The sequence below is a fragment of the Schistosoma haematobium genome, chromosome ZW (assembly GCF_000699445.3).
Source record: "Schistosoma haematobium chromosome ZW, whole genome shotgun sequence".
NCBI lineage: Eukaryota > Metazoa > Platyhelminthes > Trematoda > Strigeidida > Schistosomatidae > Schistosoma > Schistosoma haematobium.
This window is the reverse complement of record NC_067195.1, coordinates 72,461,630-72,485,956: the sequence shown is the minus strand read 5'-3', so window position 1 is coordinate 72,485,956 and position 24,327 is coordinate 72,461,630. Positions and strand designations below refer to the sequence as shown.

The following is a 24,327-nucleotide window of genomic DNA, read 5'->3' as shown; positions in this document are numbered from 1 at the left end:
AAAATTCAATAGGCAATGATTCTACGAATTAATAGTATGCTTAGGTTTGACCAATCTTATCTTTCTTACAACTTACCCATAATTTAGGAAATGTCGAACATGATGGTAAGTGTTGATCGACCATAAATAAAAAAATTCCCAAAAAACCTTAGTTTATGTAGATTTTGTCGCATCAACCCATTTTCATTCTTTATTCAGAATTCTGGGTCTAACCTCAGTATTGTTCACTTGATAGTTCAAACATACGCGAGTAATATATTGAAGACATATATAGTTGTATATTAGTAACTCACGAGTGTCTTCTGTTTTTAAAAACTACGTTTCACAGCGATAAGATTAAACAGAATGAACTACCTCTCAGTATGCTCATCTATGTACACACAATTAGGTAAGGACTGGTATTCATTCCATAAAAGAAAACATGAAAGTAAAAACTTACGTTTAATAGTTAAATCTGACTTAATAGTTTTTATTTTGTTGTCAACAGAATCTACCTGTGGTTCATCTTTTTCTAACATTAAAATCAGCGTACAATGAATAAGAGCTTCGAAAAAGTCAAAAAATGTAAGCTGGAACAATAAAAAAGAAAACCTTTATAATGATATATAAAATATATTTAAATAAACGTTGAAACAAAAGTAAAAACAACAGACTTTTATTTCAAGAGATTCATCATCAGACAACCATTATAGATTGTGGATAGCTAGATGGCATTCATTTTATTATCTTGAAATGAAACACGGTTCGAACTTGCAAAAGCTTTTATCTAGTCAGGGAAACCCACTGAGCATTGGTCAGTATTATGTGAGAACATTTATCTTAATGGTACATATTCTTCTATTCATGCGTTCATTCTTGATCTTGTTACTTAATACTTCTCTCTCTCTCTCTCTCTATATATATATATATATATATATATATATATATATATATATATATATATATATATATATCCATTTGTTATTATCTGCTATTCATCTTTTTTTAAAAGTTTCAATAGTCTAGTTGTAACAACTGCCTACTTCATCCATCATATTATGGTGCATATGGTTTCCAATCTAATCTCTCCTCAATTCTTCAAAGTTTGTCAGAGGAGGAAAATACACAGAAAATATTGCAGTGCTTTTATTCGATTTCCCCAGTATTTAATATCACTACGCGTTATAAGTGTCTTACAAAGAGACACAAGTACATATGGCTAAGATTCGTGATTATCTAATTAAAACAAATATTTATAAAATTTGTATTGACTGATGTTAATGGCAATTTGTAGTCACATTAGAAACTGATATGCTTGAATGCTATTACGAGTTCACCTTACTCAATAAACGCAACGAAGGTCAAAGATACAGCGACATGATAGGCTATTCTAATCCGTTGTCCCCGGCCCTGCTTGTGAGATCAAGGAGTCTTGATGAGGCGTAGATAATGCATTCTACATGCACCCAGAAAATACGAGGTCACTAAGCACACAAATCAAGCATATTTATACAATGAAAGAAACGCCCTTGGGAGGGCCACAAAATAGCGTACTAAAAAAATTCGCCAACCAATGACAGTTAAGGATTTTCGAGTGGGAAATTTAACCTGTAGGTCAACTAAGCATCTCTTGGCGCGAAAACATAAATTCAAATTTTCAGAATAAAATTACAAAATTAAGACCTTTTATAGGTGAGTTCTGGGGATCTAACGTCTTCAACAGAAATCAACTTTCATTTGTTAAAATGGTAGGTTTTTAATTTTTAAACCAAATCACTTAAAAGTTATTCAGATATTTACATTTTATAATCAACAAAAAACATGGCATAACATACATCTCAAAGTATATCGAATATTATTTACTCAATAATGATTTTCGATAAAAAAGGATAGCAGTGAAGATTCATCAGTTATTTTATAGGCTTTATTTTTATTCTTATATTTCATTACTTATTTGTTATTGAATAAATCATACTATATTCGTCAAGCTTTTGTTGTTATATACAAATGATAGTTTCAATTTGCTTATAATAATATGTTATGTCAATTTGCCCATAGTGCCATTTTCTGAAACCTATTCGATTAAAATGTACGGATTGATTAGATGTTCATTTTTCTCAATATTTTATTCTTAATGAAAACAATCTACGATCAATGCGTAACGAACAATGACTCTGTTCAATAGACAATTAAAAAATATCTTCGTAAAATAGGAAAATCATACATTCAGTACTTCATTTGAACATTTTTCTTATCAATTATCTCTTATAAACTTTATCGTCCCTTCATTCCTGTTGTTATTAAAATTAGTCTCTGTTTATATTACTTTTCTCTTTAATTTGATCTTCTCAACCTCTTATTGCCAGGTATTCCATTTTTGATTGGTGTTACATACTACTTATGTTTGTCGACGTAAGTAGCATACACCACATCTGTATTGTAACAATTGATTTTAAAGTTTATAGAAGATGTTTAATAGAAAAATAACCTAATAGCCAGGGATATTTTGAAAATATTTTAGAAGTCATTCAATTTTCTATTGAACCTATTTGTACATTAGTTATATGATTATATTGAAACTTTTACACAAATTCGGATTGTAGGCAAGCAACACTAAAACATATACACATCTTATTTCCAAAATTATTGAATAGTTTATTCATCGCAGCATAGAACAAAGTTCATCTACTGAAGTATGGTCAGATTAGTTGAATTTTTGTGTGTTGGTGAATGTTTATTTCAGTAAATTTACACAGTGTCATCCAACCGATGTTGAACATAATTAGTGGATGGATATCATATGAAAATTCTCAGTTATATTGTGTAATTAAATGGAAGTTATTTCGTCTATGAAAGAGCACTTTTGACCAAATTCTATTCTTATATACATTTTTTTTGATGAATTTATTAATGACGTAAATTCAACTTACCTCTGCATCAGAATTATATTCTTCTATTGTTCCGACTACTGGATTACATTTACACACTGCTTCAAGAACATCTTTAACTGTAAGCTTTCGATTTAACAAATTGAAATCCTAGAAAATAGTAATTATAAAACATTAGGAATATAGAAATATAAAAGTCTATTATTTTAAGAAGAAAAAGATTTGTTATCTGTTTCAATTTTCCAGTAAAGAATAACCAGTTTTATGTTAGTTAATGACTTAGTATTGACAAAAGACTCCTAGTGATCACTTCCAATATTTATCCATTAATTTTCCAATTTAATAAGTTATCAAGTGATATACTTTCGTAATCAAATAGAATACTATAGAGGTTAAGAAGTAAACAACATAACTTTGATTGTTTTGTAATACAACTGAATAAACATACTTGATCCAGTTCTACAAGAGACTAGTTGGAAGGCTGAATTATTGAGTAGAAAATGTTTTGTGTATGACAGTGAATGATATTCTTATTGAACGACTTTGCTCATGAATTAAATACTTTCATTATAAAAAAGCTATAATTATTCAGTTTATGATAATTTAATATGATTATATAGGAAGAAGATGTTTCAATCAAACTATGATCATCATCTTTCAGTGTGTTGTGTGATATAAAGAAGTACTTTAACACTATTAATGACTTCAAATGAATAACCTTGAAGGTCATATAAAAGTTATTCATATTACATACGATATTTTTTATTGTAACCAACTGTGTAAATGATTAGATAATAATTAATAGAGATTGATAGGTCCCTAGTTCGAATCCTGCGAGGCGGAGTCGTGGATGCGCACTGCTGACGTATCTCACAATAGAACGAAACGGCCGTTCAGTGCTTCCAGGTTTTTCATGGTGGTCTAGCTTCGATTGGCTCATAATCTCAACTATTGAAATTACTACAATCTCCACAAAACCCCCTTCTGATTCTAAATAATAGGGAATTTATGACATTTTGATGTTATAGTTATCGATAAATAAATAATAAGGATTATTCTTGTCTGAGTTACTGAAAGTAATAATAAATTACCTTGAGAATAAAAAGGAAATTACGCACAGTCATAGTGTACGGTGGTGGATGTATTGACTTCTGAAACTTAACATTGTGAGAAAAGAAAGACCAGAATAAGTGTGTAACTTAGCATAAATATATTTCGAAAATTAAATATAGCTTATATCCCGATCAAAAGTTGGAAATTACAATTTTATGCGATAAAAGCTACAGATTAAACAAGTATCCATAAAGCATATCTTTGTAATAATTATGTACGCGCCTATAAACAGTTAAAAGATGTAATCCAGATGTTAGTTTGATAAGTCATGATTAATAGTGAGATATATATCACATAAACTATGTAACCATGATCTTGGTTTGGTGTGGAGTTACTGATGATGAAAATGTGTGCCAATGAATTTTTACTTACTAGTTTACGGTTTTTATACCGGTCGTGAAATTTGAAAGAATTCGATTCGATTCGATGCCAGGGTTATGCGTACACATCGACTTGGAGTCCCAAACTAAGATGAAAAATTTGTCCAGTGTTTCCTGAATATCAGTTTCCTACCGAATGATGTCAATCAATGATGTGGGCTAAATTCCACTGAACAATCTTCATAGAACAAGTTAAATAAGTCTCGTTCATCATTTTTACTGGTGCTTTGTGGACGTAATTTCAACTTACATTATATCAGTCTAATCTTGATAATACTCAAGGAATTCTTCCTGAGTTACCATTGAATTCTAAGTGATATTCAGTAGTTTATTTCAAATCCATTCATTAATTAATTGTTATTACTTAATTCGGCGAATGATTGTTGTAATATAAATTATATTTTTGATGTAAAGTGATTAGTGGTAGTTTAAAAGAAACCATCCCAGTTATTGTACATCAAAATATACTTCATCTAATATTGAATTACTTAGACTAGTTGTCACATTTATACTTAGTTCATTAATTCATATAGATAACTTATATTATTCTCTTCAGTTCATTGAAAAGTCATTCTTGTATATAAGTGAATGAGACAAAATCCAACTCGAAACATGATTTACTAAATACAAATTTATCTTTTCCAATAATAATTCTCAACATATTTTCCTTACTTTCCTTTTAATTCGTACTAAAAACTTATAGGCTTGATAAAGTGGTTGTAGAAATACATGAATTTCTTTAGATTTTTCATTATCTTGATAAATAACACCAGAAAGTTTACATGCATTTGAAATAATTGCTTGTGTTAGTAAACAAAGTAATGCATCACTTGGCTTGCTAAAAAATAATAAATAAAATGATCATAAAACAAATCAAGATTGTTGATGAGATGAAATATGAACAGTTGAGATCATGAGTCAATTGAAGCTAGATCACTATGGAATACTTAGAACCACTGGACGTCCGTTTCGTCTTATTGTAGGACTCCTCAGCAGTGTGCATTCACGACCCCGTCTCGCGAGATTTGAACCCAGGACCTATCAGTCTGGCGCCAGGCCCTTAACCAACTAGACCAATGAGCTGGCATCCAACGGTGTTAATGTCTAACTTCAACTAATCCACGAAATTCAGCGACACATCCACCATTGTCATCAGTGAATTACTACCACACAACTGACCTGGTTGAACTCCACTGGTCACTACTTCTCACTAGAACTCCAGGATATATATCTTGAAGCCAGTCACTAGTGAGCGTATGCTGATTAGTATCAGAAGGGGTTTTGTGGAGGGTAAGCGCCTGGCACGAGACTGGTAGGTCCCGGGCTCGAATCCCGCGAGGCGGGGTCGTGGATGCGCACTGCTGAGTTGTCTCACGATAGGACGAAACGGCCATCCAGTGCTTCCAGGTTTTCCATGGTGGTCTAGCTTCAATTGGTTTATGATCTCAACTATTGAAATTACTACAATCTCCACAAAACCCCTTCTGAAATGAAATATTTTGAGTTAATTACTTAATTTGGAATTTAAAGGGAAGCACTTTTTAATCTTTGAATTTCTGAAGTTAGTTTTTATCAAGAATCAATAAATGAAAAGAAGGGAGGACTAATAAGATATTTTGTTTTAGTATTGTACGTTTCTCGTCAGTGTCTTAACATGTCCACATGAGGTATCGAAATCATGACCTTTAGGTCTCAGTGAAAATGTTTTTAGACCACTGAATCATAGTTAAATGGTGCTTATATATATGGGCCAAATTGTTGTTTGTATTCGTAAAATATGAAAACCATACATTAAATACTTCATTTGCACATCTTCCATAAGCTGCCTCTTACAAAATAAATCGTTCTTTAATTTCTGTTGCTATTACTGATACTCCTTGCTTACATTCCCGTCTTTTTCAATTCGATCTTCTCAATCTTCTGCTGCCAGGTATTCCACTCCTGATTGGTGTTACATGCTACTTATATCTGTTAGCATAAGTAGTATGCACAAGTCAACTACTTCTAACTTCTCCGTTTATCGTTAACACAATAGTGTTGATATAATTCGAAGTCGAATTCAATTCAACTTGAAGCCATAGCTTATACTGGTTATTTAGTCACAACTCCTTTATTTGATAGATTTTATTGCTCTATATCTTACTGATGAAATGTGTTTCTTGGTTCCCACTATTAACTATTATTCGAAATAATATATCCGTTATGTCTGTCACTGTTAATTTTGCTGAATGCTTAACTGTTTTGTGTTTTGTACTGGGACCCCGAATCCTAAAAATCCTTAAAATAAATCAAAATGATGTATGATCACGCTAATTTTTATATGATATATTTACAGTCAGGTTTTTATAGATTGAACTGCTTAGTATTTAACATCAATTAACGAATAACTTACTGTGTGAACACATATTGACCATATCATACAACTAAGCATCTGTCACTAACAAATATAACTAACTGATAAGGTACATTATTACTCTTTCTGAGAATGTAACTACGTGTCACAGACAATTGAAAAAAGCTCGTTTCATATGTTGTTTGCACTCCAGTAGATATAGTCATTGCTCACCATATTGCCTCTACCATGAAATGATATGGGGTCTTTTTTTGCTAATATTTGTGAAACAATGATACCATTGATTCATCAAATATATACTCCTGCTTCCATGGCAATCATTTTTATGTTTTATCTGAAAAGTGTCACTCGACTATTAACATTATATTTCAGATATTTCTTTGTCATCGACTCATTGCAAAGTAAACGCCAATTTCGATAAAGTAATGAGAAGAGGGAGTTTATCAGAATTATGTGATATATGAATTCTAATGGTCAAATAAGATCACAGGATAGACAGATATCATCATCCATTTCGAAACATTTGATTGAGACTGATCATTGGGTTGACATCAAGTCAGTATTTGTAGTGTTTTACAAAAGCCTTCAAAGACGTATACTAAGGTTTAATGAAGCCTTGGCCATACGGAAACTGAAACCCCCTTTATGTGTTCAAAAAAATTGTTATTACACTTAACCTACCCTGGTAATACTGATTTATTATCCAAAGTGGTAATCGCACTTTTTTCGTGTACTATATTTTTGTTTGTTACCACTTACCTTTAATCTGTCTCGTTGGTCTTTTATTTTTCATACAAAAATGTCTTAACAAGTATATGTGTGATCAGATTGTTCGAAATGTATTGCGCAAATATATCACATAATTCTGATAAACTTCGTCTAATCATTGCATTATCGAAACTTATCAATGGGACTAATTAGACAAAGATGGATGGTGGCTAGCAGTGGAATCCAGAACGCGCGTTTCGTCCTATTTGGGACTTTTCGGCTGGATTTGCCTGCAACCCAGACTTGAAATTCACTTCGGGACATGAACCCAGTACCGTTCGCTCCAAACGCCATCGCGTCCTCCACTTAGCTACCGAGTCCTAAGAGCCACATCCAGCTGACGAGTCCCGGCTAGGACGAAACGTGAGTCCTGGATTCCAATGTTAGCCACTATCCATCCTTGCTTGAAAAGCTTGTGACTTAAGGCTATATCGAGGCAATCCGCACAGGATGTACATATGCCAACATGAGACTGACCAATCGTAGTCCTAAATAACAATCAGAAAATACAAGTAAAAGAACACCAAGTGAATTTGATGGGACTAATTGTTTTAAACACCAATTTTTAATAATATCAAAGGATGAAAATGAATTTGAATTATGTACAATATTAATATATAGACAATATTATTTGCTAGGCAACTAATACTTACCTCTTAGTTATTTTTTCATGCACATAAGATTCTTCTTGAGTATACAAGTTACAAGCTAATATCACAAGAATATTTACAAATGTACCAAAAGAGATTAATTTTTCAGGATTTTGAACACAACTATCATCACCATCTTCAGATCCATATGATACAGCTTGTAATTTAAAGAGAAAAATAAACCCATTTAAACAATCATCAATATTAAGTTCGTGTTTTTTTACAAATAAAAATTCTACTCACAGATAAAATTTGAAGAAACATAAAGATGTTGTACAAATCCGAAATACTCTGAAAGAACACTTTATAAACTACAATAATTAGTATTCTCAAAACGAGAGTACCCTGTTTCCTGTATAATTTTTTCTTTAAGTAACCATTGACAGTATTTGTTTTTTATTTAATTGCATTTTGATAGTTTTATACACACAGTTCCTAATCGCTTACTTTATAGTTTACTATGAAATTTATTTTGAAATCATTTGAATCAATTGATAGATGTATTCTAAGTTATCAGGATTAACTATATGAGAATATACTGTAACTTGGTAGACACCATTGTTAACCGCTGAATGATGATTCGCATAGTCAAATGTTTCTTTCATGGATGATAAACATAACGAAATTATTTAGTAATTTCATTAAAACCTACTAAGTTTTAAAATTGATATGATAATGAAATACACTGGAACTCTTCATGTATCACTGTGATAATCATATTGTCCTAAACTAAAATAAGATACAGAAAAAGTTCCCTATGATTTTCTAATAAACTTATCAAAGCAAACGAACTGACTTGACAAGTCAGATCTTGTTTAACCTTAGAGAGTGGAGCATAACTATATTAGATATCTAGTGTTCGATTCGTGTTTATGAGGCGTAATCCAAGAAAGTCGAAGAGATGTCTCTATATCACCATTGTGTTCTGAACTTCATAACAGTGAATTACGAGTGTTATGAGTAAATATGGAGTTTAGTTAAAGTTGGTAATGGTAAGGTTTGAATTTAAGAGTCTCGATCAAGCCTATTTTTATTCTGTAAACTGTACTGTAAATTTCGAATGATTGAAAATTATTTTATTTTTAAAATTTTTTCTTTCTCTAATTATGGAAGGTCTTATTGAATGAGTAACAAAAGAGTGAAAACAGATTTCATTAGCTGATTAAATTTTTAAAAGAGCAAGAACAAAGATGCTTACTCTTTTCAAAATGATAAAAGGAACTATGTGTATGAGATTAAATTTCTCATTTGATATAAAATATCAGCTATGGGTAAATGCATTTATCACTCTTTGCTGTGATGAGTGACTTTTCAACAACTACCGACGAGTCCGTATTAGTTGGTCATCGATCGATTCTGTAAAAACCACTATGTTCGGTTATACGAATAGCCAATCAGAAATTACCGGATGGTGAATGCACGTGACTGGCTAAAGAACCATCAAAGTAACAATAGGCTTAATTTCTTAAGGGATATATATATAGATGTCCACGTACTTACTAGGGTTAAAGGAAATTTGTAAATTAGTGTCATAACTTGGGACAAGAATTTACAGTTGAACTGTAGGGTTAGGAATTAGAGTTAGGGTTTTCATCACGAACTGACATCAGCTATAATGCTGAAATTCTATTTAGCTTTATAGATGAATGAATTTCGTCCCAAAATTCAATACCTGCTATTTTGGATCTGATTGGTTTGTCTATAAATTATAGTCTATCCCTGTGCAAACTATTTACTGTTCATTTTTCCTTTAGGTTGGTTTGCATTTCCCATAGATAGGATAATTTGAAGTTTAAATTTAAATTTACAGAATTATTGTAGTAAAAATACCTACCAACTATTCTATCTAAGGCAGCTAAACTTGTATGTTGATGCAGTTTGCAATCTTTTAAAAATTGGCAGAACTGAACATAACGTAGTATAATTGTATTATCTGGTAACTGTTTCATACCAAGTTTACCATAAAATCTATAAATACTGCGTAATGGAGTCAAATAAGCCGTTATTACATTTTGCATCTAAACAAATCAAATAAAGATGAAGTTTTAGGGGAAAAAACAATTTGAAAAGATGAAAACACCAACTTAAATGCTTTAAGAATGAGTCCATAACTAGTAAATATTAAATTATTGAGTGTAGTGGATGCTTGTAAAAGTGTGTAGCGGAACGTGGCTTCGGAGTTGCAACAGATTTCAGATACATTAAAGAGTTTCAGTGCATCGAAAGCACAGATTTGGCAGAACACTTAGAGACCAGACGAGAAGATAGTTCAAATGGCAGAATACACCGAAAGATAAAAATGGACGATTGAACGCTAGGTATGTGTATTATGTAAGTAATTTGTAACTTATCAGCTAAAAATCATTATCTGCCAGCGCTATATAATTTTAACTCCGCCTGGAGCCCCTCTGAGTTCACTGCCAATCCCAAGTCCGGATTAAGGGGGAGGGTCGGGCATGGGGTTAGCGGCTCCATCCCGTAAAAAAATAACTCGCTAAAAAAATGCCAACCAGAAAAAACTGTTCATTTAAACTCTAACCTGGGAGTCAGAAGGTCTTCATTTAGAAGAGTTATGACGCCTCGTCCAAACAAGCACAAAATGCACTTATAGGATGGGAATCTCATGGACCAAGGATTATCAAAGCCTCCTTCAAAACAAAGAAAGAGGGTATTTCAATGAACGCCATCCAATGCTATGCGCATACCAACGACTACAATGAGGACGTTAAAAATCAATTCTACGATAGGCTGCAATCAATCGTCGAGAAGTGCCCAACAAAGGACCTGATTATTCTGATGGGAGACTTAAATGCCAAGGTCGGAATGGACAACACCGGATATGAAGACATCATGGGACGACACGGACTGGGAGAAAGGAACGAAAATGTTGAGAGATTTGCAAACCTGTGTGCCTTCAATAAACTAGTCATAGGCGGCACCATATTCCCACATAAACGCATACACGAAACCACATGGACTTCACCGGACCACACCAAGCAAAACCAAATCGACCATATTTGCATCAACAAAACGTTCAGGAGGACGATGGAAGACGTGAGAACCAAGAGAGGAGCTGATATAGCATCAGACCATCCCCTGCTGGTCGCCAAGATGAAATTGAAACTTCAGAAGCACTGGAAAACGGAGTGAACAACATCACAAAAGTTTAATACGGCTTTTCTTCAGGATACTGACAAACTCAACAAATTCAAGATAGCCCTCAGCAATAAGTTCCAGGCCTTTCATGATCTACTCAATGAAGAAGGAACTACTATGGAGATCAACTGGAAGAGGATCAAAAAGGCAATCACTTCAACTTGTCATGAGGTTCATGGCCACAAGAAGCGCCATCACAAGGAATGGATCACTGTTGATACACTGGATAAGATTTAAGAAAGGAGAAACAAGAAGGCAGCAATCAATACCAGTCGAACAAGAACAGAGAAAGCCAAGGCATAAACTGAATACACAGAAGTAAACAAACAAGTGAAGAGGAGCATCAGAACCGACAAACGTAAATATGTGGAAGATTTAGCAACGACGGCGGAAAAGGCTGCAAGAGAAGGAAACATGAGACAACTGTATGACATAACAAAGAAACTCTCTGGAAATCGCCGCAAACCAGGACGACCAGTTAAAAACAAAGAAGGCGAGGTAATCACCAACATTGAAGAGCAACAAAACAGGTGGGTAGAACACTTCAAAGAACTCTTGAATCGACCAGCTCCACTGAACCCACCCAACATCGAAGCAGCACCCACGGACCTCCCAATCAATGTTGGCCCACCAACAATTGAAGAAATCAGCATGGCCATCAGACAAATCAAGAGTGGCAAAGCAGCAGGACCAGACAACATTCCAGCGGAGGCATTAAAAGCAGACGTAGCGTCAATTGTAAGGATACTCCACATTCTCTCCAATAATATTTGGGATGAGGAACAAGTACCTACAGACTGGAAAGAAGGGCGATCTCAGCAACTGTGATAACTACAGTGGGATAACTCTTTTTTCAATTCCAGAAAAAGTCTTCAAGAGGGTATTGTTGAACATGATGAAGGACTCTGTAAACGACCAACTTCGTGACCAACAGGCAGGATTCCGTAAGGATAGATCATGTAAAGACCGAATCGCAACTCCACAGATCATTGTGGAACAATCAATTGAATGGAATTCATAACTCTACATCAACTTCATTGACTACAAAAAAGCATTTGACAGCTTGGACAGAACAACACTATGGAAGCTTCTTCGACACTATGGCCTGCCTCAGTAGATAGTCAATATCATACAGAATTGCTATGATGGATTAAACTGCAAAATCATGCATGGAGGACAGTTGACAAAGTCGTTCGAAGTGAAGACCGGTGTTAGGCAAGGTTGCTTACTCTCACCCTTTCTCTTTCTCCTGGCGATCGAATGGATCATGAAGACGTCAACATCTGGAGGAAAGCACTGGACGATCTAGACTTCGCAGATGATCTGGCTCTTCTGTCGCAGACGCTACAACAAATGCAGGAGAAGACGACCAGGGTATCATCCAAAAGATACAAGTGTTTATTAATAGTTGTCTACGCAAAATACTTCGGATCCGTTGGCCGGACACTATTAGCAACAACGTACTGTTGGAGAGAACAAACTAGATTCCAGTAGATGAATAAATCAGCAAGAAGCGCTGGAAGTGGATAGGACATACATTGAGGAAAGCACCTAACTGTGTCACAAGGCAAGCCCTCACATGGAATCCTCAAGGCCAATGGAGGAGGAGACGAAGACCAAAGAACACATTATGCCGAGAAATGGAGACAGACATGAGAAGAATGAACAACAACTGGATCGAACTAGAAAGGAAGGACTAGGACAGAGTGAGCTGGAGAATGCTGACCGGGGGCCTATGCTCTATTGGGAGTAACAGACGTAAGTAAGTAAAGTAAAGCTACATAATTCTTGTGATTTAAAATTACGATTGCTTAAGTCATTAAATTATACAAGATACCATTTATCTAATTTTATTGTAAATATTTTAGTTATTGACTAATTAGTTAGGACTAATTCTCACCATGAATTGATACCCGTCAAAACCATAGGTTCAGGATTTTGTAACAGTTTATATCTGTGACGCTATATAAAATCAAACCAAAAACTGAAAAGTTTCTGGATGAAGATGATACATCTAAGCTATTGTGGTTGAAAATGTTATGAGTTCATTTCTGACTCATTGGATAAAAGTATTGTATGTATTACAAGATCTGCATATCTTTAATACCATACTATGTGAGGTGGTAATTACGGCTTTTTAATAAGTCCAAACTTAGAATGAAATAGTTTTTCAAGTAGTACTTTAATTGTTTAAAAAACTTGGAAAACTGACAAGTTATAATCTATTTTTTATACTGAGTTACTATTAACTACAATTGGTTACCTATCAGTATTTGGTGGTTTTTAAAACACGATAACTAGCTTTCGAATGGAATAAATAATCACACATCGATTGTAAATCGGTTCAAAGAATAATATTACATAAACCTATCCATTGAATAATGCGATGTAATCAAGTATTTTTTATTTGTGTGATGAGAGAAACTTTATCGTCATCTTTTCCTGGATCCATTAATACAGAAACTTTGTACATAACAAATCAGTGGAAATTGTAACAGACATGATTGATTCGTGATAAATCAAAGTAATTTATTTAAATTATAGATAAAGAACAATGTGAATAAAATTGGAGAAAAACCTACATTCTGTAATTCTGAATGAGTGTAATCTGACGGTGATATATGAGGTTTCAGATAATTTTCCAACAAATTACTGTCTGATGTATCTTTGAGTACACTATTTTTCTCAATGGGATCGGATAAACATTCTGAAACAAACATGAAAATATGGTTACAAAATCGTTATGATAAAACACGCGATATTTAGTTGCTACTTTACTATGTTGATAGTTTTATCATGGAAAGTGTAAATAGGCAACATGATATCACAAAGTTCTGCTCTATAAAGAAGGCAAATATAATTAAATGTGTACTTATTTCTACAACTTGGTGGGTAAATTAAAAAATAAACACTGATCAATAGAATAAGGGCTTCTGTGACTTCAAAGAGTAAGCATAGATAAACTTTATGATAACTGGAATATCGGGACGAAAGGTGATGCAATGACCTATTTGTTGTAAAATATAAAATTACAGTTTAGATATGTAGGTAACTCAGAAAAATACTCTTCAGCACTAAGCGAAACAATCAAAAGCACTTGAACTGAGGTTCAGTATGGCTATCGCCTATGGTTTTAATATAGATAGTAATTTATACTGTTCAGCTAGAATGTGAATGCTTAAGTCATCCGGAAGGGTTGCGTTTAAGTTTGAACTCTGAACAATCGGAGGGCCATAATTTTGATTTTACCTACCTGTAAAGCGTTTCTTGAATGTTTATAACTATTCATATGGAAATTATTAAGCACTGACTGCAGTTCTCGCGTATAGCGTTGAAGATTCCGGATAACTTCACAAAGTTATCTCAATTATTTATAAGTTCTCATTACAATTAATTTATAATCTATTTTTTTTAGAAAGCACGAAAGTATATCAACACATCTCCTTTAATAGAAAGGTTCACGAGTTGTCAGCCTATTTAGTTCAACGTACACACCAAAACTCATCTGATATCATTAAACCTATTCAGAACCATTATTTATAGATATCCATGTTGAATGAATGTTACTTAACACTTGAGAGGTATCAGTGTCTTTTCATACATTGAGGTGTGCCTCGACCAGTTACCAATCCAAGGGAAAACACGGTTATTATTATTTTTATTATCTGCTTTATTCAATATCATCTTTTTCGTACAATATAGAATTCTCAGAGCAAAGTATTTCAACAAGTTTCCGTTTCTTTCTTCTTGATCGGTCCTGGAGATAAATATTGAGTGATCGCCAGTTAGATGTTAGCACTTCAGTGAATGAACATCTGAATAATGTGCATTCTTTTCGCTGTATATTGCCAGCAACCACATTGTCTCTTATTGAGTTTTTTGTAACTTTGACAACGAAAGGTTGTACACTTTTCAGAAACGCAGCAGGATAGGTTATGTGATTAATAAACATAATGATATATTAAAACAAACAAAAATCTATAACTTGTTGAAATATCTAGATGGCAGGAACAGGTAACCCAGATGCTCAAACAGGCCGCCCTTTAATGACTGATGTTTGTTTATTTATCATATACTGACTGTACAGACTAATGATGTTGTATAGTGTGATAATTCGGTTCAAATGTTTTTGATAGAGATTTAATGTTTTGGATAAAAAAATTAATACAGTCTGTTATTATCTATTAGTTTAATAAAAATTAGCCTAGATTTTTTGCTTCCATCATTACGCACATAGAATTTCACCTATTCGAAAAATGCCAAACTGTTGTTATTCTCTATACTACTACTTACTAGTAGCTCAAAAATCTGTAGGAAAAACCGTTGGCGTATATTATTTTATTATTTGATAACATGCAAAACTTACCTGTGACAAGTGGTATACGTGTATCTAATCTCTCTAAACTTAGCTGATCAACACTTGAGGGTAATGAATCGGAGGTTTCATCGATTAAACGGTCTTTATAAAATGTTCTTTCGAATATTCGTCCATCTTTAAGTATCAATGTACCCTTTAGAAGACGGTAAATATGAAGAAAACAAACTTACAGAATTAATATATATCCAAAAATGTTTATAATTGATATTTAAACTGTAAGCAACTCCTAAACATCAATATCCTTTTATTTCTGATGACTATACTGGAAATAGGTTAGTTGCAGTACGTTTTTAATTATTCCAATTTCATAAAGAAAATTACTTGTTGACAAAAATTTACTTAAATCAGTTCCACTTACGAATGTATCGTTTGTAATGTAACATATGATTCAGCATATTAGAGTATTAATTTAATTAGCTAAAACTTCTGAGCAACACAGGGAGTAAAATAAATCAAACAGGCGGCTCACAAAAGTGTAGGCAGAATACTGAATTAGGATAAAACAGAGGTTTTGCAAACAATCATTTGTGGAAACATATAGGGTACGGTGACGGATCAGTAGTTCAATGTCTATAAATCTGATTGCTTTCGAGAGTTGAGTCTCGACATAATATTAGGAGGAATTTTCGAAAAATATCGTATTGATATTAATGGTAAAAAATTTTAAATCATGTCTTACTAGTAGGCAACTAATGATCTCTATTATTTTGTGAACTAAATCCGAAATGCATATGATATATTGAACCGTATTATTTTAGTTTTGAACTAATGATTTATTTATTCTAGTTGAGGGCAATACATCATTTGAAAATTGAATTTCCTGTAAAAAAAAAAGAAAATGAAACTGGAGAAACTTGTCATTTGACACTTAAAATTATCATTTCTAAACTTACTTTCCCATGTTTCAGATCATCTTTCCAATAACCGACATATTTAGACCCATTAGGATAATGAAATGTTCCAAGTCCATTACGTTTACCATTTGCCCATTGACCATCGTATACATTGGGCAAAGAATATTGTGATGTTCGAACACGAAGAATATGCCACGCATGACAACCTAGTCCATCCTAAAAATGTAGAGATAGTGAACGTCACTTGATATTCGGTTTGTCAACAAAATCTCAGAATATTCCACTTAATTATCAGTTCACAATATTTAATAAGGCTTAAAGTACTAGAGTGGCATTGGATTCTTCAGTAGTTTATTTTAAAATGCTAATAAGTTTAGAGATTCGGTAAGATATCGACCCGAGGTTCTTAAATTCAAGAAGCACAGTACATTTCGTTTTGGTTTAGATTTTATGCTCTTTTATTATTCATAACTCTGTTAAAAGTGTAAATCGGCATCTCTTAGCATTTCAGTGAACTCGGTACTATGAAACCAGTTATTTGAAATCGTTAACTTCAGTTAGTCATTCATACTGGATGACTGTTATAACTTGTGACCGGTGTGCCCTACTAATGTATAGCTTAACTTACTTACTTACTTACGCCTGTTACTCCTCGTGAAGGAGCATAGGCCGCTCACCAGCATTCTCCATCCAACCCTGTCCTGGGCAATCCTTTCTAGCTCCGTCCAGTTGTAATTCATCCTTTTCATATCTGATTCTATTATCCGACGTAATGTGTTCTTTGGCCTTCCTCTTCTCCACTTCCCTTCAGGATTCCAAGTTAGGGCTTGCCTCGTGATGCAGTTTGACGATTTGCGTAATGTATGTCCTATCCATTTCCATCGTCTTTTCCTAATTTCTTCTTCAGCTGGAAGTTGGTTTGTTCTCTCCCACAGAAGGCTATTGCTGATGGTATCCGGCCAATGGATGTTGAGTATCTTGCGTAGACAGCTATTTATAAATACTTGCATCTTCTTGATGGTGGTTGTAGTAGTTCTTCAAGTTTCAGCTCCGTGCAGTAGAACTGTCTTGACGTTCTTGTTGAAGATTGTGACTTCGATATTGGTTGAAAGTTGTTTTGAGTTCCATATGTTCTTCAATTGTAGGAATGCGACCCTTGCTTTGCCGATCCTCACCTTTACGTCTGCATCGGATCCTCCTTGTTCATCGATGATGCTTCCTAGGTATGTGAAGGACTCTACGTCTTCCAGGGTTTCGTCATCAAGAGTGATTGGATTGCTGTTCTCCGCTTTGAATTTGAGGACTTTGGTTTTCCCTTTGTGTATGCTGAGGCCTACTGATGCAGAGACTGCTGCTACACTGGCTGTCTTCATCTACATCTGTTCGTGTGTACGTGATAGGAGGGCTAGGTCATCTGCGAAGTCCAAATCGTCTAATTGATTCTGAGCTGTCCATTGTATCCCGTGTTTTCCTTCAGATGTCGCGGTCTTCATAATCCAGTCGACCACCAGAAGAAAGAGGAAGGGAGAGAGTAAACAGCCTTGTCTGACTCCGGTCCTTACTTGGAATGCATCTGTCAGCTGTCCTCCATGCACTACTTTGCACTGTAGTCCGTCGTATGAGTTCTGGATAATATTGACAATCTTCTCAGGAACTCCGTAGTGTCGAAGAAGTTTCCATAATGTCCTCCTATCTACACTGTCGAATGCCTTTTCATAATCAATGAAGTTGATGTATAGTGATGAGTTCCACTCAACTGATTGTTCGACGATGATCCGTAGTGTTGCAATTTGGTCTGTGCACGACCGATCCTTACGGAATCCAGCTTGTTGATCTCGAAGTTGGGCGTCTACTGCATCCTTCATCCGGTTCAGCAACACCCTGTTGAAGACTTTCCCTGGTATTGACAGTAGTGTAATGCCTCTGTAGTTTTCACATTTGCTCAGATCTCCTTTCTTTGGAATCTTGACGAGGTGTCCTTCTTTCCAGTCCATCGGCACTTGTTCCTCCTCCCAAATCTTTTTGAATAGAAGATAAAGCATGCTTGTGGTTGCTTCGATGTCTGATTTCAGTGCTTCAGCTGGTATGTTGTCGGGTCCTGCTGCTTTCCCGTTCTTAATTTGTCTGACGGCCACTCTAAGTTCTTCCGTCGTTGGTGGATTGACATCTATAGGAAGATCTGTGTGTGCTGCTTCGATGTTCGGTGGATTCATTGGAGCCGGCCTATTCAGGAGTTTCTCGAAGTATTCTACCCATCTGTTACGCTGTTGTTGAACTTCAGTGATTGGCTTGCCTTCTTTGTCTTTGATCGGCCTCTCTGGTTTACTGCATTTTCCTGATAGTTTCTTCGTTGTATCGTGAAGCTGTTTCATATTTCCTTCTCTAGCAGCTTTTTCTGCCGTCGTTGCTAGTTCTTCAACGTATTTCTTCTTGTCGGCTCTAATGCTCCTCTTCACTTGTTTGTTTGCTTCTATGTATTCAGCTTGTGCTTGGACTTTCTCTGCTCGTGTTCGGCTGTTGTTTATTGCTGCCTTCTTGTTCTTCCTTTCTTTGATCTTGTCCAGTGTTTCTGTAGAGATCCATTCCTTATGATGGTATTTCTTTAGACCGAGAACCTCTTGACACGTTGAAGTTAATGCTTCCTTGATGCCTTTCCAGTTGTCCTCCATACTAGTTTCTTCTTCTTTCAGTAGATCTTGTAAGGCTTGGAACCTGTTGTTGAGAGCTATCATTGGTGGGTGCATAACATTGGATAATATTCATTGTGATCCCCTCCTTCTTTGTTTTGAATGATGCTTTGATGATTCTGGATCCGTGAGATTCCCATCCTACAAGTGCATTTCGTGCTACTTTGGACACATTAGAGCAACTCCCTGAGTGTGTGGAGCATTGTCCTCTTCGTGACCGGAGTATAGCAGCATCTCTCCCGTAGCTAGCCTTTTCTGTCCAGCTTGGGTCCAGTGGGTTTCGCTGATTCCCAGTACTGCTAAGTTGTATCTCCTCATTTCCATTGCTATTTGACTGGTCTTCCCGGCTTCCCACATTGTTCGAACGTTCCATGTACCTATAAAAATTTTTGCTCCGGTTGCTAAAAGGGGCATCGGCCTCGTGGCTTCCGAAGGAGCTCGGCTTTCACCATGAAGCGTCATAATTCTTCTAAATGAAGACCTTCTAACTCCCAGGGCAGAGTTAAAATGGTTTGGATTATTTTTTCTGGTAGGCGTTTTTTTAGCGAGTTAGTTTTCTACGGGATGAGGACGCTAACCCCATGCCCAACCCTCCTCCTTTACCCGGGCTTGCGACCGGCAGTAACCCTATAAGAGCTACAGGCGGGGTTGTATAACTTAAAGATACCGCCAATTAGAGAGCAGTGACTTGTCGATCGAACCAATGACGCATAAAACTCGCACGAGAATTCTAGAGTCCTTACTGTCCCGCTTCCTGTCTAGCCCAGCCAGTTAAGTCCAGAAAACTAATCCGAGCATCTGTGATATGAATCATTATATTTCAAACATACTAGGTTTATATACTAATCAAACAGACCACAACGTACCAATAAAATATGAAACAACATTTGTACAAGAATTAGCCAGATGTGGCTGTGAATGAGGGAGGTAGTAATTAATATACTGAAAATAATTTAAGAATGGTAAAACTTATAATAATAGTTTATGGGTCAAAATAAAGCTTTTAATAAGAGGAATATGAATATGCATAGTTTAGCTGCTCAATAATTATACAATAGAAATATACGTTTAGTATTGATCCACAAATGGATCCCAAAAGTTACCATTCATTATTCTTGTCGGAACATAACAATGACAGAACCTAACCTAAAACTGATAATAATATTAACAAAACACTTAGATAACTAACAGCTACATGTACATTGGTGACTGTCTTTGAAACAGATTTTACGGGATTTTATTAGGAATGTATGATCTTTAAAATCAACAAAGTCAGAAATAAGGATGGCATCCATTGATAAGATTGAGTGATGACTGCATCATTTAAAAAACAGACTGCATTTTGAAAGTATAGTTATCACAAGGCCTGAATTTCTCAAATACAATGTTTTGTTTGATCACAGGTGTACACTACTTTGAATCCAAGAACTGAGACGAATAATCTGCGTGATATGATAACGTGAATCTCTGATAAAAATGATCTTCAACTACTTATCTCACTAATCTCATAAACCTCTATCATTATTTGCTAATTGCATATACTGTTACGTAGAACTTTAAGCACAGAAAAATTTCTCTTTGATCTGTGAGTATCGTTACCAACAAAATGGTGGCGTAATAAAAGGTGTTGAAATGGTGGAAATTCGAAGCTTAGGTGGATGATTTAGTTGGGGTTTTGTTCTCTGAACTGGATGGTTTATTAGTGAAGCTTTCATCGTTATTCTGAACGACATCATCAGCACAAACTTCAAATAGAAGTGAAATGTTCGAATTTCTCCACATTTAAACCACATTTTGTCCTGTAGACCTCGATCTTGATCGGTCATTGTTGAGCTTCAATCTGTCATTGTTTACTTCTTTATTTTGGTTGTATCTCCCTTTGATTTGGTTCTTGGTCCTATATTTGCCCATAATTTTCCTTATTGATTGGTAGATTGAATCAATCCCAATGTGCTTGTTGTGTTATGTGCGAGTTAGGAATAAATGTATGGTAACTTTCAGGACTTATTTGTAGACTGTTTTAAATATATATATTCTTATCGTATAATTACTAAGTACGTAGATCATAGATATTTATATTCATTTTATCATAAGTCTTCATTTGACCCATTAACTACTGTTATACAATTTACTGTTCTCAATTTATTCACAATGTATTCGTTACAGTTTGCCACACAGCCAATTTTAGCTTAATCCTGTATGATAACTACCTTTCGTTTTAGGGTAAGATGCAGTCTGGTTTGCTTATATATAAACTGCGAATGTCTGAAGCACATGATTTATGTAGTGGAGGCTGATATTTCTGTTTTGGACTCAACGCGCTGGGTTAGGTAAGAAGTTACTATACATAGAACTAATAAAGAATCTGAGTTAACTAAAGGCTGCTTGTACTGGTTAACGAATTATTTGTTCGGCACAGGGAAGAAGTCATAGAAGTCTGTATTCTGATTGATGGTTTTGTCACGTGATATTTGACGGGCCATATGACAAAATAGATTGACCAAACCATCCAGCTCAGAGAGCAAAACTCCACCTAAGTAGAAAGTGTTATCTATTTACATAGATAAAATACGGTTGTGCAAAAACAAAAGTTCCTCTGTTTTCTAGTGACCGCCCCTTCAATCTTCCAACAAGTTATGGACACTATGTTACAAGACATTCCTGGTACCGCGGCTTATCTCGATGATATATTGATCATGGGTACAGACTATGCTGATTTAGAGAATAAGGTGGATACGGTTCTTAGACGCATAGCAGATTATGGATTCAGACTGCGTGCCGAAAAATGTGATTTTTACATGGAGCAAGTTCGGTATTTGGGATTCATAATCGATAAAAACGGGAGAAAACCTGATCCTGAAAATGTCAAAGCCATTAAGTCCATGTCTCCACCGACGGATATATCAACTTTACGTTCTTTCTTGGGAATGGTTAGTCATTATGGAGTTTTTCTTCCAGATCTGCATCGCCATCGTGCTCCTCTTAATTGCTTATTGAAAAAGGATACCAAATGGTTCTAGTCAACTGAATTCCAGGAAGCATTCCTAAAACTGAAGCAGCTTCTATCGTCGAACCTTCTCCTTACACACTATGATCCTGATCTTCCAATTATAGTCGCAGCAGATGCGTCGAACTACGGAATTGGAGCAGTAATTTCACATGCCTACCCTGACGGGTCTGAGAAAGCAATCGCTCACGCTGCGAGATCTCTGACTATGACTGAAAGAAACTACAGTCAAATAGAGAAAGAAGCCCTCGCGATTATATTTGCTGTAAAAAAGTTCCACAAGATGTTGTTTGGTAGGCAGTTCACCTTACTTACAGACCATAAACCGTTACTGACAGTTTTTGGATCTAAAAAAGGCATCCCGGTATATACAGCAAACCGGCTACAGAGATGGGCTACCACACTGCTGGGTTATGATTTCAAGATAAAGTATCAACCAACAACGGATTTCGGACAGGCAGATGCACTCTCAAGATTGATTAGTCTGCATGAAAAACAAGAAGAAGAGGTACTTGTAGCTGCTATAGATGTCGAGGCCGAGGTTCACAAAATATTGTCAGACGCAGTTTCCGGACTCCCAGTCACATTCGAAGCTATCAAAGCGGCTAGCAAGAAGGATAATGTATTGAAGATTGTTCGCCATTGCATACTCAACAAATGGCCGTCATCTAGACTACACGGAGAACTCTTACAATATTTTCGTCGACGAGAGTCATTAACAGTTGTCGATTCATGTATAATGTTTGGCCATCGTATCGTTATCCCCAGAAATCTTCGACACCAAGTCATTAAACAGTTCCACAGCGGGCATCCAGGGGTAAGTAAGATGAAATCACTAGCTCGTAGCTATGCATACTGGCCGTCAATGGACCATGATATAGAGCAAAAATGTCGCAGTTGTTGGTCCTGTCTAGAGGCTGCGAAGAATCCAACGAAAGCCGAACCACAACCATGGCCTAAACCGGACGGGCCTTGGCAAATAATACATGCTGATTTCGCCGGACCGATACAAGGCAGGAATTACTTAGTTGTTGTAGATGCTTTCACAAAATGGCCAGAAGTATATGACATGCCGAATACGACTTCAGAGAGTATCATAAGAAGATTGTCAGGATTGTTTGCCTGTTTTGGGGTTCCAGAGATCTTAGTGACCGACAATGGTACTCAGTTTATGTCATCCGCCTTCAAACGCTTTTGCAACGAAAATGGAATATTGCATCTACAATCTCCTCCGTACCATCCTCAGTCGAATGGCCAGGCAGAAAGATTCGTGGATACGATTAAAAGAGCTTTGGTCAAAGGGGGAGGTGAAGGTGTCCCGGAACAAGTGATTAATAAGTTCCTAATGTCTTGTAGAGTTACCCCTAATCCGGCAGTACCAGAAGGAAAGTCTCCGGCCGAGTGTATGTTCGGAAGGAAAATCCGGACAGTCTTTAACAGTATGTTGCCGCCCAGAAAGACAAATAAACCCACGAATGAAGATCGTAAGGTCAATCGTAGCTTCCAGGTGGGTGAAAAGGTACTTGTCAGATCATATCAAGGTAATAGGAAGTGGGAACCAGGTGTCATAGAACGTCGAATCGGAAATGTACTGTACCTAGTCCGGAAGGGTGTCGGAAAATGCATAAGACATATAAATCAAATGCAAAGAAATGATAGTACAGTGGTCACAGAAAACCGGCTCCCATTTCAATTGCTCGTAGATTCATCTCGGAAGAACCATCATGAGCGCAAATATCGAAAAGACAAACGACGCAGAGAGAAAGCTGTACAACCCTCGAGAGTAATGGACCGCAAGAGGAATGCGACACCCAAGCTTCAGGTGGATCCAAGAAAAAAATCTTACACAACGGACTTTAAAGGGGGGAGGTGTGACGACGGACCACTGGTAAACTCGAGGAAGCTGTAAGAGGCTCAGAAGGAGCCGAAGACGTCCCATCCAATCACCTTTCAGAAGAATGTTCTAGAATTCCAACGTGTAGCTTCCCGATTGGATAATGCTAATAACCCCCTGTATGCGGATTGGAAGACTGTAATGATGATTTCGTTCTCACTAAAAACTATAAATACCTGACAATTTTGTACTATGATTGACACTGTTCGGAATAATATTC

General features: G+C 35.6%; 1 protein-coding gene across 1 annotated transcript in view; it reads right to left on the bottom strand.

Annotated features, from left to right (window-relative positions):
- The window catches only part of MORN1 (Alsin), a gene marked incomplete at its 5' end in the record, with an annotated part of 34,719 nt that overhangs the window by 3,819 nt on the left and 6,573 nt on the right, over nt 1–24,327 (bottom strand). Inside the window, 9 exons of the mRNA XM_051218853.1 lie at nt 440–569; nt 2,910–3,017; nt 3,959–4,024; nt 5,033–5,198; nt 8,135–8,288; nt 9,966–10,149; nt 13,870–13,994; nt 15,654–15,798; nt 16,559–16,735. Coding sequence (XP_051072390.1) covers nt 440–569; nt 2,910–3,017; nt 3,959–4,024; nt 5,033–5,198; nt 8,135–8,288; nt 9,966–10,149; nt 13,870–13,994; nt 15,654–15,798; nt 16,559–16,735 — 1,255 coding nt within the window. The remainder of the gene's footprint in view (nt 1–439; nt 570–2,909; nt 3,018–3,958; nt 4,025–5,032; nt 5,199–8,134; nt 8,289–9,965; nt 10,150–13,869; nt 13,995–15,653; nt 15,799–16,558; nt 16,736–24,327) is intronic.